Source organism: Ahaetulla prasina, chromosome 2, assembly GCF_028640845.1.
Source record: "Ahaetulla prasina isolate Xishuangbanna chromosome 2, ASM2864084v1, whole genome shotgun sequence".
Taxonomy (NCBI): Eukaryota; Metazoa; Chordata; class Lepidosauria; order Squamata; family Colubridae; genus Ahaetulla; species Ahaetulla prasina.
In genome coordinates, this window is record NC_080540.1 from 6,262,977 (window position 1) to 6,279,609 (window position 16,633).

Below are 16,633 nucleotides of genomic sequence, written 5' to 3' on the forward strand. Positions count from 1 at the left end.
CCCCGCCCCAATCCATTTTTTGGCCCGAAAAACTGGCCAAAATGGTCTGGAAAACAGCCCGGAAAACAAGCGGGGCGGGGCCAGCCATTGGTGGGATTTGCCGGTTCACCAAACTGCGCAGAATTTTAACTACTGGTTCGCCCGTAGCAGCAGCCCACCTCTGGATGGTTGATAAACCTTTGTCTGCTAACTGATGCTTTTTTTTTTGAATTTTTTTTTACTTTTTAAAGACAAAGATAAAACTATCTTCAATCCAAGTACAGTGTGTCCGTGGGTTGGTTACAAACCTTTTGTGCAATTTCACCACATAACATATCATTAATTTATCTAAACTTATATTTTCTCAATCTAGTATATATCCAAACATTTTAATCAGTTAATCCTTTAGTTGACTGTAACATTTCATCCTCTCATTTCATATAGGCTTTCCTAAATTCATATTATACATCATCCATTACATCCTCTAAAATAACTAACATATTTTCCTGTTGGAAGAAATATCCATCTGGGTTCAGTTCCAAGCGGGGACAAAGACACTGGAAACATGGAGGCTGCTTGGAAAGATGGTTTAAGGGTGGCCAGGATCACATGGCTTGAGATCCTGAACAGAAAAGGGATGAGATCCTGTGCGCTCCCTGGCTTTATGCTTTCTCTGAGCTTTGAACTTCCTGGGGCACAGGAAGAGTATCCTGATTGGTTGTCAGACTCCCAGGGGGTGGGGGTCTTAGCTAGCCTTGCTGGCTGATGTAATCCTCCCAGGTGTCATGTGGTGAGTTTCAGTTGCTAGATGGGTCCTATTGTGTTGCAGATGATGGCCCATTGACAAAGGTGGGGAGAATGAGTTTCTGTCTCTGACCCATTGACAAAGGTGGGGGTAGTCCGGAAGCTGCTTTGTCTTTAAAATAAGTTTCTCCATTTCTCATCCAGGGAAATATATTCTGCCTTTTTAAATGTTTTCTAAAATATTTCATTCTTCTAGGAGGGGGGTGGGTGCTAACTTCCTACATTCCCTTCTAGCCATTGATTAAAAAAAAGATCCCATATCTTATAGTATTGCTTATCTTCCTGTTCTCTTAATTTCAAACGTCAAGATGAAATTATTAGGAAAATAATGGAATGTGCAGAAATGAGTAAACTGATATTTGACACCAACTGATGCTTTTGAAAGCCAACCAGTGGAAAGATTATTTTATCCGGTTTCTTAATTTGGACAACGTTGAGATACGTGGGCTTCAATTCCCAGAGTCTGGGAGCTGAAGTCCACATATTTTAAAGTCGCCAAACATGAGAAATACCGCTCTAATCCCTGGACAAAATGAGCCAATTTAATCCTTTGTGTTATACTGTTTTCCAGTGGTGAAATCCAATTTTTTTTACTACTTCTGTGGGTGTGGCTTGGTGGGTGTTGTGTGGCTTGGTGGGCGTGGCAGGGGAAGGATACTGTAAAATCTCCATTCCCTCCCCACTCCTGGGGGAAGGATACCCCACTCTGGGGCGAGCCAGGGGTGGTATTTGCCGGTTCTCCGAACTGCTCAAAATTTCCGCTAATTTTTCTCCAGAACCTGCTGGATTTCACCCCTGCTATTTTCCTTGTTGCAATAGGATAGAAGTGCTTTGCTTTGTATTGTCCGGATGGGAAGTGGGGTTTGACATCCCAGCCTGGCTTAAGAACTCTACGATTTCCTTTTGGTCTCCCATCCAAGTGCTCACCATGATTGACCGAGAGGGGAGAATTCTTCAAAGAAATAAAAGGGACACAAATACTCCTAGCAAGATTTTGGTTTTTAATCTATCTTTAAGGTGGTGTTTTTTTTGAAAACTGGCATCTTTGGGAGACGGGCAGTATTCTGTCCCCCCTCGCCTCCATCCAAGCGATGGCTTAATTACCTGGCACTATCAGCTCTGGCAGCAAACTAGCGAGCGTCTGCCAAGTGACTCTGTTATCTCCCTTGATGCCGATGAGTCACCCAGGAACAAACAGTACTTCAGCTCTAGTTAAGCAGTTGATTTGCCTGCTTAAGAGGCATAGCAGCCCTCACTGGTTTTATACCCTGTGGGGTGTGGCTCCATGACTCAGCACTTCTTAGGCCTGCCCTACCCCTGCTTCTGTTGTTCCCTCCTCTCCTGCCTATGAAACCTAGGGTCCAGCCAGGCCTGATTGCCATCAGCTGGGTCTGGAGGCATGGCCTGGGGGTGGAGAAAGAATCAGGGGACAGAGGCCTCATTATCTCTTCTACCTGGCCTGCCTCTGGCTTCTGGAGCTGAGCCAGGGAAGCCGGTGCTCCCCAGGTAAGTCCTGATGGCCTTTCCCCCTCACTTTCCAAGTCACTTTCTGGCAGGGGGCCCAGCTCGGGGGGCGCAGACACAACAGGCAGACTCCAGTTCCCAGAATTCTCCAGCCAAGCATGCTCTTAAGGCTGTGATGGCGAACCTATGGCATGCGTGCCACAGATGGCACACGGAGCCATCTCTGCGGGCACGCAAGCTGACGTCCAGATCAGCTCCACCACACATGCCTGCTTGCCTCCCCCTGGCTAGACCTAATTTTTGGATCTCTACCGGGAGACGCATGTGCATGTGTGGGGGATGGGGCGGTTGTGCGCGCATGCGCAGAGGGTGGGTGTGTGTGGCACCCCACCACCACCATTTTTGTGCTAGCAGGCCCCCCTGAAGCCTCTTGGGACCAAAAACAGGGCATGTGCGGGGGGGTATTTATTTTATTTATTTACTAATTAGATTTCTAGACCGCCCTTCTCCCGAAGGACTCAGGGTGGTGTACAGCCTTATTTAAAACACATAGGTACACAATACAAATCCCAAATTTAAAACACATTTAAAATGAAATATTTAACAGGCCAATTTAAACTAAAATGGTCATAGACCGATATAAAACCCTTAGAATTTAAAAGTTATAAATAGATTAATATAATTAAAATTCAATTAAAATTCAATTAAACTAAATATTAAATTAAAATAAATATTTAGGCTAGTCCCGCACGATGAAATAGTAGAGTCTTCAGTTCATGTTTGAAGGCCCGGAGGTCGGGGAGTTGGCGTAACCCCGGAGGCAGCTCATTCCATAGGACCGGTACTGCCACAGAGAAGGCTCTCCTCCTGGGGGCTGCCAACCGACATTGTTTGGACTACAGCACCCGGAGCAGGCCCACTCTGTGGGAGCGCACAGGTCATTGGGAGGCTATCGGTGGCAGAAGGCGGTCTCGTAAATAGCCCGGTCCTAAGCCATGGAGCGCTTTAAAGGTGAGCACTAGCACCTTGAATTGAACCCGTTTTTGGTCCTGGGAGGGTTCAGGGAGGCCTGGTAGCACCAAAATGGGTCGCACGCACATGCATGGGTGGCGGGGGAGTGCGGGGGGGTGTTGCGTGTGCATGCACGAGGGGGCAGGGCCTGCGGGGGGGGCATTGCATTATGGGTGTGGGCTCACGCATGTGCGCTGTTGCTCGCATGCGTGTGCTTGCAGCACCTGAGGAAAAAATGGTTTCGCCATCACTGCTCTAAGGCAGCGTCCCCAACCTGTGGGTCACAGCCCACTAGTGGCCCATGAGGAGTTTGCAAGTAGGCTGTGGAAACGGCTGGTGAGTGCACATGCTCACACGTGCATCCTCACTTGCACGATCAGCGAGTGCTTGCTGGCCACTTGCGCAAACCATCCCCTCTCCCACCATCCCCCGGGTCCACAAAGCCAGAAACATTGGAGAACTTGGCTGTGCTAAGGCAACGGGGGAAAGGTGGTTCATTGGTTTGGGCAACTGAACTTCACCAGGAAAAAAGAAATTGGTCGTAAATCAAGGACTAAGTGTATATCATTATTCTTGAAAAGTCTGGTGCTCCTTTGAGTCTCTTCCCATTAGTTTTTTATGTGACAGATGTGCTCTTGTGAGCTAAAGAGCCTCTTCCTTCCTTCCTTCCTTCCTTCTTCTTTCTCTCCTTTATTCTTTCTTTTTCTCTTTCCCTATTTCTTTCTCTTCTCTCTCCATTTCTTTTTCTTTCTCTGTCCCTCTTTCCTTCCTCCCTTCCCTCTCCTTCCTTCCTTCCTTCCTCCTTCCCTCTCCTTCCTTCCTTCCTTCCTTCCTTCCTTCTTCTTTTCTCTCCTTTATTCTTTCTTTTTTCTCTTTCTTTCTCTCTCTCTCTCTCTCCTTCCCCCTTTCCTATCCTTTCCTTTCCTTTCCTTTCCTTTCCTTTCCTTTCCTTTCCTGTCCTGTCCTGTCCTGTCCTGTCCTGTCCTGTCCTGTCCTGTCCTATAAAGAATATTCTATTCTGTATTTTCTATCTCAGTGTCAACTCAAATACTTTGGCCACCTAATGAGAAGGAAGGACTCACTGGAGAAGAGCCTAATGCTGGGAAAGATTGAGGGCAAAAGAAAAAGGAGACGATAGAGAACGAGGTGGCTGGATGGAGTCACTGAAGCAGTCGGCGTGAGCTTAAATGGACTCCAGAGGATGATAGAGGACAGGAAGGCCTGACACAACTTCGCAACTAACAACAACAACAATCTCAGGGTCACAGTGAGAATCCAGAGATGGAAGTAGTGTAAGGAAGTTCCACCAAGATCTCAAGATGTTGACAATGTAGGAGCCCCGCTTTCACAGGAGAAGGCCTCCTTATCTTTGTGTGGCCAAACCTTAGAGACAGGTAGGGAGTGAGAGAGATAACCAGCACATAACCAGCCAAAACATGGCATTCTTCAAAGGCACGAAGGAGAACCTAGGGAACTGATTCTCTCCAATCTCTTGAGAACTTCAGGGACAAAGTTTGAAAACAAAAACAGACTCGGCAGGCAAACTAAGAACTCAAAAAGTCAGCCTGTGGCTCAGGCTGTAAGAAGCCTGTTATTAAAACACAGCTGCCTGCAATTACTGCAGGTTCTAGTCCCACCAGGTCCAAGGTTGACTCAGCCTTCCATCCTTTATAAGGTAGGTAAAATGTGGACCCAGATTGTTGGGGGGGGCAATAAGTTGACTTTGTAAATATACAAATAGGATGAGACTATTGCCTTACACACTGTAAGCCGCCCTGAGTCTTCGGAGAACCTGCAGTAATTGCAAGCAGCTGCTGTTAATAACAGACTGTCTTAGCAGTCTGAGCCACCAGAGGCCCTTGACCTGCTTTCGCATCTAAAGTAGGTTCCTTGACCTTAGCAACTTTTAAGATGCCTGGATTTCAATCTCCAGAATTTGTCTGTGGAGCTTCTCAGTCATCCAGGTCAGGGTTATCCCAAAAGTGCTTTTTCAAAAGGCAACTGGACTTCCTTTCGCTTCCCACTGAAGAAGCTTCTATCAATCAATCAGAATAGAGCTGGAAGGGACCTTGGAGGTCTTCTAGTCCAACCCATTTGCTCTAGTAGAAGACCCTATACAATTGGAGACAAATGTGTTCTAGAAAAATAAAAAAAAGTCCAGTTTGGATAAAAAGCACCCTTGGGGCAAATGACATCATGGACAACTGAAAATCTTCGTAGAAGTTCAACTCCTGGTCAATTTCTCCCGCTTTTATTTTGAAAAGAGATCCAACTTTCACTCTTTCACCAATTGAACTCAGCTTTCCCTGGGCTTGCCCGGGTGTGGAAGGCCAGCATTGAGCCAACAGGTGTGCAAAAGCCCAGCAGGTGAGCTGGACCAAGCCAGACCCCACACACAAAAAGCCCTCTTTTTAAGTTTTGGATGCTCCATCACTGGAAGTTTTCAAGAAGAGATTGGACAACCAAGGGGGTGGGGTTGGACTAGAAAACCTCCAAGGTCCCTTCCAACTCTTGTGATTCTAATTCTAATTCTCCTTTTGACACTCGGAGAAAATAAAGAGCAGGAAAAATAAAGTAAAATGACTGGGCTGAAGAGGGTAAAGCATCATGTGGCATTCTTTCATTCTTTAATCCATCCACCCATCTATCCATTTATGCATGCTTGCATCCATCTATACAGTCATTCATCTATCCATCTATGCATGCAGGCATCCATCTATACATTCATCCGTGCATCCATCTAGAATAGAATAGAATAGAATAGAATAGAATTTTATTGGCCAAGTGTGATTGGACATTCAAGGAATTTGTCTTGGTGCAGATGCTCTCAGCGTACATAAAAGAAAAGATACCTTCATAAAGGTACAAGACTTACAACACTTAATGATGGTCATAGGGTACAAATTTAACATTTAATGATACAACTCTTAATAAGTCATAGGCTACAAATAAGCAATCAGGAAACAATATCAATATAAATCATAAGGGCATCCGGAGGCTGCAGTTGGTTCAGAATGCAGCTGCATGGGTGATTGAGGGAGCCCCTCGTGGCTCCCATGTTACACCAATCCTGTGCAGACTGCACTGGCTACCTGTGGCCTTTCGGGTGCGCTTCAAGGTTTTGGTTACCATCTTTAAAGCGCTCCATGGCACAGGGCCGGGTTATTTACGGGACCGCCTACTGCCACCGATTGCCTCCCACCGACCCGTATGCTCTCACAGAGAGGGACTCCTTAGGGTGCCGTCCGCCAGGCAGTGCCGACTGGCAACACCCAGAGGAAGGGCCTTCTCTGTGGGGGCTCCCACCCTCTGGAACGAACTTCCACCAGGGCTGTGCCAACTTCCCGACCTCCGAACCTTCCGCCGCGAGCTTAAGACACATCTATTTATTTGCGCAGGGCTAGCCTAGGGTTTTTAGTTTTAAATTTAGTTTTAATGGGGTTTTATATTATTTTAGTGAGATTTTAATTTCGGCCTAATTAATAAGTTTTTTAATTGTTGTTTTTACTTGTATTATTCTTATGTTTTTATTTGGCTGTACACTGTCCTGAGTCCTTCGGGAGATAGGGCAGTATAAAAATTCGAATAAATAAATAAATAAGGATTACCATCCTTATAAATCTATATAAATCTATGCATTTATGTATCCATCCATTTACGCATGCATGCATCCATCTATACATTCATCCATCTATGCATTTATGCATCCATCCATCCATCTATCCATTCATCCATGTATCCATCTATCCATCCATCCATCCATTTACGCATGCATGCATCCATCTATACATTCATCCATCTATGCATTTATGCATCCATCCATCTATCCATTCATCCATGCATCCATCTATGCATCCATCCATCCATTTACGCATGCAGGCATCCATCTATACATTCATCCATGCATCCATCCATCTATTTAATGCACGCATCCATTCATCCATCTATCCATCCATGCGCACGCAAGCTCGCACCGCAAGCCCGCGTTCACAAAACCTGGCGTGCCCTCTCCGCGCATTCACGGCCAAGCAGAGGGGCACCGGGTCCTCGCAATCAAGCGACGGGGGCCCCTTTACAAGGACAAACCCCCCCCCCACACACACACACATCCCCAATGCTAGAAAGCGAGTCCGGGCGGGCAGGAGGAGGCTCAAGCCAAGCCGCCCAGCCGGCTCCGCTTCCCTGGCTCGGGGCGTCGTGCGAACGGGGGGCCTTTTGTCGAGGCGGAGCCAAACGCCGATTCCGCCGGCAGGGGGCGGTGGGGCCAGGAGCCTCGCCTGCTCTGCGGCTCCGCCATTAATCCAGAGCCCGGCCGGCGGGATCGAAGAGGAGAGAAAAGGCGCGGCGCCGTCGGATCCACCCACCCAGCCAGCCACCCGCGCACCTCCCGTTCCCCCAGATCTCGCACTCCGGGGACGGGCTCCTCTTTCCCGGCTCCGCTGCAACGGCGGGGACGGCCGGGTGCAAACGGCCGGGATTGCAGGTACGCGCCGGGGGTCCCCTTCGCGCAATGGAGGGCTGGACGCCGCCTGGCCCCGGCCTGCTGTGCTGGCCCCGGGAACCGGAGGAGGGCCCCTGCCGCCTCTTACGAGCCCTGGCCGGCGCTCCCCTCCGCCTGGAGCCCGGGGTGGGCGCGGGACTAAAAGATCCCGGGACGTCGCAGCCGTCTGGCGAGCTCCGTTGCGCTCCGGAGGATCCGCTTTGCGCTGCGCCCGCCTTGCGAAGGTCCATCGCGGGACAAAAGGGCGGCGAGGGGAAGGGGTGGGGTGGGGATCTTTGTTGTCCGCCATTCCGCTGGGTCGGAGGTGGCCGGGCTGGGGAACCGGCAACAGGAGTCGGAGGAGGAGTCGGAGTTCGTGGTTAACGCTGGGAAAGGAGACCACGAGGAAATGTCCGGGCTGCAGGCTAGGCTGGGCACTCGGGGGGAAAAAAGAGCGTCCCAGAAGAAGGCAGTGGCGACTTTCTTCCTTTTTTAAAAAAAAAAAAAACTTAGATGTATGGGAGGCCTGGGTTGAAATCAAGGATCTCCGGCTCCATTAAGTGGGAAGGGACTTTGGAGGTCTTCTAGTCCGACCCCTTGCTCAAGCTGGAACTCCCAAAGCAGAACAGAATAACTTGACTTGGAAGAGACCTTGGATTGTCTTCTAGTAGTCCAAACAACACCGCCTCACCCCAAGTAGGAGACCCTACACCAGGGGCCTCCAACCTTGGCAACTTTAAGCCTGGACGACTTCAACTCCCAGAATTCCTCCAGGCTTAAAGTTGCCAAGGTTGGAGACCCCTGCCCTACACCATTTCAGACAAAGGGTTGTCCAATCTCTTTATGAAAAACCTCCAGTGATGGAGCACCCACAACTTCTGGCGGTCAATTCCTTTCACAGATTAATTGTTCGGGAAATGTCTCATTTCTACGTTAGTCCTCTCCTTGATTTAGTTTCCATCCGTCGCTTCTTGTCTTGCCTGCAGGTGCTTTGGAGACTAGATTGACCTCTTCTTCCTTGTGGTAGCCTCTTAGATATTGGAAAATTGTTGTCATGTCACCCTCTGTCTAGTTCTTCTCTTCATTAGACTAGACATACCCAATTGCTGGCCAAAAAGAAAACATGTTTTAGCCTCCAGTCCCCTAATCATCTTTGCTGCTCTGCTGTGCCCTTTTTTCAGAATCTCCACATCTTTTTTATATCATGGGGACCAAAACTGGATGCAGTATTCCAAGGGTGGCCTTCCCAAGGCATTATAAAATGGTATTAACACATCACGTGATCTTGATTCTGTCCCTCTGTTTATGCAGCCTAGAACTGTGTTGGCTTTTTTGGCAGCTGCTGCACACTGCTGGCTCATATTTAAGTGATTGTCCACTAGGACTCTAAGACCTCTCTCACAGTTGCTACTATTGAGCAGGGTACCACCTATTCCAGGGGTCACCAACCTTTCGGACCTCAGGGACCACTAAATTCGTAATTTTAAATCCCTCGGACCACTTATACGATCTGCCTAATAACTGTCTGGGTAGGTGTGGCAATGTGACTGGGTGGGTGTGGCCAACTTGATGTCACTCACGCCCTTTTGCCAGCCTCTACTCGCTACTCCTTGCCTGTCTGCCCGGGCTCCTTAGGGCCCCAACAGGAAGCAGTTGCTGGAGCTAAGCAGCCACCGTGAGAAAGAGTTGGCAAAATAGCTCAGTTCAAATTGGATCTGACCAAGAAGGAGGCTCAGTAGAAGCACCTCCCTGAGGATTAGGAGCATAGGCTTTCCAAGCCGAGGGAAGACCTGCAGGAGTGCAAGGTGCCTGGAAGCTCAACAGGCTGAGATGGTCGCCAGTTCCAGGCCATGATGCAGTCCCACTGGAATGAGGCTCTCCAGCTCTTCGCCACCAGCAGCACTTCCCTCCAGCCTTTGCCCAAAGCCCCGCACCAGGAGGCTGAAGCAGACCCCAAGTCGGAATTTCTGTCCCCCTCCGACCCGCACAAAAAGACCCAGAAGGGGGAAACTCTGCAGCAACACCAACGTTCATTGCACGTATCTATCCCGGGGGCCGTAGTTTGAGGACCCCTGATTTAGTGCAATATAAAAAATGCAAATAATTTTTCTGCGGACCACCAAAATTTTCTTACGGATCACCAGTGGTCCACAGACCACTAGTTGGTGACCGCTGCACTAGGACTCAGAGATCACTCTCACAGTTACTACTATTGAGCAGCGTACCGCCTACTCTATACCTAATGGAATTAGAGAGTCTTATTTAAAATAATCATATTCATTTAAAAGCTTTGTATGGCCAAAAACACAATTCTGGGCTCAGTCCCTTTTCTCCTAGCTCTCTTATCTTTTGGAAATATTATTTGAACCTAGTCTTAATTATCTAGGGCAGCGGTTCTCAACCTGTGGGTCGGGACCCCGTTGGGGGTCGAATGACGATTTGCCAGGGGTCGCCTAAGACCATCGGAAATATGGGAAGTATACTTGCGAGTCGAAGAATCGCGCTCCAGTGGTTGACTCCACAAGCCAGCTGCAGGCTCTTCAAATCGCTAGCCGAATTCAGCTTTAGGCGCGATGAATTAAAAAAGAGAGAAATCTTTGCTCTGATATCTCCCTCTCAAGCCAGCTGCAATCACTCCGAATCGCTAGCCTAATCTGGCTTCAGGCGCGATAAACTTAATAGGGGAGGAGTCTTCACTTTAATGCCTCCGTCCTCAAGGCAATCGCAAGCAGTTCAGATCGCTAGCCAATATGGCTTCAGGCGCGATAAATTCAAAACGAAAATAATTTTACGGTTAGGGGTCGCCACATCGTGGGGAATTGTATTAAAGGGGTTGCCATATCATGGGGAATTGTATTAAAGGGGTCGCAGCACTATAAAGGTTGAGAACCACTGATCTAGGGTGTGTTTAATAACGTATTGAATAACGAGAACAATCTTCCGCTGTAGTTATCTGAACTATGATTTGAAAGCCATAAAAGATAAGTTTATGTAGCATGGCAAGGTCCTCTTAATGTCGTAGCCTTTTTTCCCATTCTTCTCAAAAGCTTCCCGAAGTATGTTTTGTAACTGCATGGTTGAATTGCCATCATACACGACTTTTGTTAGATAGCGTTTGTTAAAATTGTTAAAATTTAGGCCTCCATCAATTACTTCTTGGATTGTTCCTCCTTATTTGGGTGTTTTGGAAGTAAGAAGAAATCCCTGGAGATAATCTTTGCCACCTCGGAAATAGTTAAATTGACCCCGAAGATCGATGCCTATAAAAACGGGGGAAATGTATCTTGAAATGTGCATCATTTAGAACTAAATTTATTACACCTTGAGTGGATTTTTTAATAAAAGGAAAGCATCAATTGGTTCACCATTGACATAGGAAGGGAGAGGCAGAAAAATTACTCTGGTCCTTTAATATTTCTGGGGCATTAAATGGCCTATTTCAGGGGTGTCAAACTCAAGGCCCACGGGCCAGATCTGGCTAGCAGGGTGCTTAGATCTGGCCTGCGGGGCTAGCCTGGAAACAGCAAAAGACTGGCCCAGGGTGCCTCTGCCAACAAAAATGGAGCGCGCGGCCCCCTCAAGCTCCGTTTTCACTGGCAGAGGGTTGCAGGAGTCCATCCAGGCCAAAAACCGGGCACGCACACACACCCCCAGCTCCGTTTTCGCTGGCAGAGGGCTATCAAAACAAGCTCAAAACAAAGCAAAAGGAGAAATGTTTCCCCTTTTGCATTTGAGCATGCAAGAAGGGGAAGGAAAGGAGAAAGGGAAAGAGGAAAGAGAGAAAAAGAAGGGAAGATGGGAAGAGAGGAAGGAAGGAAAAATAAGGAAAGAGAGGAAAGAAGAGGAAAGGAGAATGAAGAAGGAAGGAAGGAAGGAAGGAAGGAAGGAAGGAAGGAAGGAAGGAAGGAAGGAAGGAAGGAAGGGAAGAGATTATAATGAGAATGAGGGAGGGACTCAGGGAAGTCCTGCCTTAGCACTTGGCTGCTACAGGTGACCCCGACATGAATCTTGTGTTACACCCACCATGGCCATGCTCATTCTTGGCCACATCATCCCCTGGCCCTCCGAGCTCAAACACAACGGTGACGCAACCCTCAATGAAATTTGAGTTTGTCACCCCTGCCCTATTTTATTTATTTATTTATTATTGTATTTATTATTAAATTGATGTGCTGCCCACTTCACTACGGAGCTGAGAGTCTTTGGCCTTCTGAACCTGTAACTACACCTGGAGGATAATTGTGCAGGTAGTCCTTGACGTAACAACTGGTCGCTTAGCAACTGTTCAAACATTCAATGGACTCCTCAAAAGTTAGTGACAAGCCAGGTGTAAAGTTCCGATGGATGCTCGCCTCCCTCCATCACCCCATGGTCATGTGACTTCATTCCAGGCGCTAAGCAACTGGCCCATATTTACAGCCATTCACTACCGGTATTATTTATTTATTTATTTATTTATTTAATCATATTTTTATACCGCCCTATCTCCCAAGGGACTCAGGGCGGTATGTCCTGCAGGTCTTTTACACGTTGCAGTTGTTTTTTGATAAAAATAAATAAATAATAGCCTGGAGTTATTTTATTTATTTATTTATTTATTTTTCGTATTTTTATACCGCCCTATCTCCCTAAGGACTCAGGGCGGTTCACAGCCAGATAAAAATATACATATAAATACAACATAAAACATCCATTAAAAAACTTATTACAAATAGCTGAATAATTAAAAATGACAATATAAATAATAAAATCCCCATTAAAACCAATTCGAATTTAAAATCTAGTCCAGTCCTGCGCAAATAAATAGATGTGTCTTAAGCTCGCGGCGAAAGGTTCGAAGGTCAGGAAGTTGGCGGAGTCCTGGGGGAAGCTCGTTCCAGAGGGTGGGGCCCCCCACAGAGAAGGCCCTTCCCCTGGGTGTCGCCAGCCGGCACTGCCTGGCCGATGGCACCCCGAGGAGTCCCTCCCTGTGAGAGCGCACGGGTCGGTGAGAGGTATTATATGGCACTTGTCATCTGTTTGGCGTGCAGTGTGTATCTGCACAATTCCTCTGGCTTCCCCTCCCTTCAAAGGAATAGAGTAGAGCAGAGCAGAGTAGAATGGAACAGAATAAAAATTTAAAAATGCTACCTTTTAATACATTTTCTTACTTGGAAAAGGTACCAGACTTCTTCCAAGATTTCCCTGACATTCAGCATTAACATAACTGCATTCTAAGAAAACTTAATCCTTTTTCTATCTTTAAAAAAAAAAATTTGGGAATTTTTAAAGGGCCCCAGCCCTCTGGGTTGTGTGTGGGTCTGTGTGCATTTTTGCTAAAATGAATTATTATAATAGAGTAACAGAGTTGGAAGGGACCTCAGAGGTCTTCTAGACCAACCCCCTGCTCAGGCAGGAAACCCTACACCATTCCAGACAAAGGGCTATCCAGTCTCTTCTTAAAAACTTCCAGTGTTGGAGCAATCACAACTTCTGGAGGCAAGCCATTTCATTAATTCATTGTACTAATTGTCAGGAAATGTCTCAACTTAACCGAGTTGGAAGGGACCTTAGGTCATCTAGTCCAAACACCAACACCACCAACACCCCCGCTCAAGCAGGAGACCTTATACCAATTCTGACAAATGGCAGTCCAATCTTTTCTTGAAAGTCTCAAGTGATGAAGCTCCCACAGCTTCTGAAGGCAAGCTGTGTCAGTTGGTTTTCTCCGTTGAGATAGTCCCCAAAGTCTCTTTGCTTTGTCTCCTTTTTTGGCGTATCTCACACTTTTTCTTCTGTTTGCTTTGTGTTTGTTTTAGGAGCTCCCTCTGCAAACCAAGAGAGATCAATAAGAGCTTCACAGCCTCTTCTGTAACCTGGAAGCTAACAAGCTCCTGGCTTGGGATTCCCTTCTGCCAGTCCAGAGGAGAAAATGGGACTTGGGTTTCAAACCAGAATTTAAAAGAAGCGAGGAAAAGCTTCCCCTCCAGTTAGCTTAATCGGGGCTGGGTGTTTTTATGAAGTGATCCAGTTCCAAATTGGTGGTTTGACAATTTTGGAGAGTCATGGAGCCAAAATCTAAAAGTCCAGAAGGGGAACATGTACGGAAACCCTGTAGTGACGATTTCTCCAAATGCACGGAGATGGAGCCCTTAGGATGGAAGCTTTCGCACGAAATCAAACGGGAATCTTTCCGAGGGTTGCAGCAACCCTGGAAAACCCAGTGGCAGGATTTCCTGAAGACTTTGCCCTCTCCCCACGTGGGATGGGAGGAAGACTCTGAGATGCTGGCCAATGCCCCTTGGGATGACCCCAAGGCCTTCCTGATCTCCTTTGAGCAGGTGGCCCAAGCCTGTCAATGGCCCACGGGCGAGTGGGTGACTCGACTCCTGCCAGCCTTGAATGGGGAAGCGAAGCGGGCCTTCAGCGGCTTAGAAGCAAGGGACAAGGAGGATTATGGGAAAGTGAAGGCGGCCATCTTGAGAGGGGAAGCCATCAGGATCGAGGTGCAACGGCAGCACTTCCGGCAGTTCCGCTTCCAGGAGATCGAAGACCCGCGTAGGGTTTACGGACAACTGCAGAGGCTTTGCCGCCAGTGGCTGAAGCCGGAGAGACGCACCAAAGAGCAGATTCTGGAGCTGCTGATCCTGGAGCAGTTCCTGGCCAGCCTCCCATCGGAGCTCCAGAGCTGGATCCGAGCAGGAGGGTTGGACACATGTTCCCAGGCGGTGGCCTTGATAGAGAATTTCCTGCTGAACCGGCAGGAGGTTAAGGTAAGAAAGTGGCGGGTCGGTAATGTCTGAATCTCTCTGCAGCACATGGGAATTAAGCTTTTAATACAGGTTATCTGTCAGCATTCCGAGTAATGCATCTGCCAATATCAGAACTCTGAGGCAGGTAGATTCCTCAAAGAATATGTTTATTGGATACATCATATTGGCACAGCCGGTGAAAACCAACTCTGAAAGTTTCCCCGCGTTTGTAGCATAGTTAAAGAAGCAATTCTTTTCTTCCCCAAGTGTCACAAGTCACATTGTCCAATTAAGGCTTTTGGCGAGCTCCTTGATCACTGTTCTCCTCCTCCAACTGTTTCCTATCGGGACGACCTTGGTTCCCTTGGGAAAGTTTATTGTTATGACTGCTAGTCAGTCTATCTACTTCCTTCTCCCTCCCCCCTCAGAGTTCGTGGCAACTATGAGGCAGCAAAAGATGGCTTCAGCCAGGTTCGCTTCAGAGTTGACATTGTGCTTGCTTATTGACGGTAATTGGGACCCGAATTGCCATCTGTAAGCGATGAGGTCGCTTAGTGACAGCAATCCCACCATTGCCGTTGTTGTGTGAAAATAACAGATTGCTAAACAAAGTCACCTGACCGACGGGCAGTTTCCTACCAGCTTCCCATAAAGTCATTGGGGAAGCCAGCTGGAAATTGCAAGTCCCAGGCAGCTTGCAGGTGGACCAAATGGTGGGTAGATACTACACAGTGAAGTGGGGGGTATTTTCTGTATCGAATGTGTGCAGGCTAGGGAGGGGGTGTTGTGGCACAAATGTGTGCTACGGAGTGTTCTGCAACAGGGGTCCTTGGGAGAAAACGCAGCAGGTGCAATTTGAAAGCTTTTCTGGTGGCTTCCGCATTGATTTTGCTCATGGGAAGGTGACAGGGGTTGCAAATGATGATCATATGACTGAAGGTCAAGCATTTTAAGTGTGAGCTGGTTGCCCATAGCAATAACACTTAGACTTATATACCGCTTTACAGTGCTTTACAGCCAGCGGTGAAATCCGGCTGGATCAATCCGGCTCGCGCGAACCAGTAGTACCAGCGGCGGGAGGCCCCCACCCATCCGCCGGGATGTCATTACATCCCGTTTTTGACCCTCTGCGTATACGCAGAAGGCTTTGCGCATCTGCAGAAGAAGGGCGCACACGCGCTCCCACGTGCTCCCGTTCCTGAATTGGTAGCGAAGGTAAGTGGATTTCACCGCTGTTTACGTCCCTCTCTAAGCGGTTTACAGAATCAGCCTATTGCCCCCAACAATCTGGGTCCTCATTTTACGATCTCAGAAAGACGGAAGGCTGAGTGAACCTTGAGCCTGGTGAGATTCAAACTGCCAAATTGCAGGCAGCTGGCAGACAGCAGAAGTAGCCTGCGGTACTGCACTCTAAACACTGTGCCACTGCGGCTCTGAATTGTGATCACGTGACCATCGGTCACGTGTGTCAGCCGGAATTTTGAGGAACGGGTTATGCAACTTGTTTCATTCGTTGCAACTTTGAGCAGTCGCTGAAGGAGTGGTCGTTAACCTGAGGACCACTTGTAGAGAAGACGTCGATGCTCAGTCAGTTGGCAGAAGTTTTCATGCTTCAGCTTAATTATCCTGGTGGTCCGATCCAAAATTGGATTCTCCTCTCTTTATTCAGGAGCCGTCGCAGGAGGCCATCGCCAAGGGTTCCCTGGGTGAAGAGCGGGTTATCTTGGATGTTGATGAGGAAGAGAACTATAAAGACATTAAACAGAACAATGACGGAGTAATCCATTTGTTGGGTAAGGAAATGCCAAGGATGACCGCAGGTTCTTCCATGATGGGGGTGGGTGGGGCCAAAAAAATAAGCCAAGATGGCTTTCCTCAAAGAACGGTGGCTGTCTTCAGATCACACTGAAGGGAAAAAAATGAGTGTGTCCCTTGAAATTATTAAAGAGAGTTGGAATGATTTTCTAAGTAGAATAAAATAGAATAAAATAGAATAAAAAAATAAAATAAAATAGAATAGAACAGAGAGAAAAAAATAGAATAGAAAATAAATAGAATAGAAAGGAATAGAACAGAATAGAATAGAATAGAACAGAACAGAACAGAGAATAGAATAGAAAATAGAATAGAATAAAATAGAATAAAAAAATAAAATAAAATAGAA

General features: G+C 47.4%; 1 protein-coding gene across 4 annotated transcripts in view; it reads left to right on the forward strand.

The window, feature by feature from the left end:
• Positions 1-7,529: 7,529 nt before the first annotated feature.
• Positions 7,530-16,633, forward strand: part of LOC131192690 (zinc finger and SCAN domain-containing protein 12-like) — a 36,404-nt gene continuing 27,300 nt past the window's right edge. For all 4 annotated transcript variants that reach the window (XR_009153777.1, XM_058172091.1, XM_058172090.1 and 1 more), the window contains exons 1-3: positions 7,530-7,741; positions 13,537-14,490; positions 16,139-16,262. Coding sequence is in view for 3 of the 4 variants with exons in the window: in XM_058172091.1 (XP_058028074.1) it covers positions 13,783-14,490; positions 16,139-16,262 (832 nt within the window). In the remaining variant the exon portion in view is untranslated. The remainder of the gene's footprint in view (positions 7,742-13,536; positions 14,491-16,138; positions 16,263-16,633) is intronic.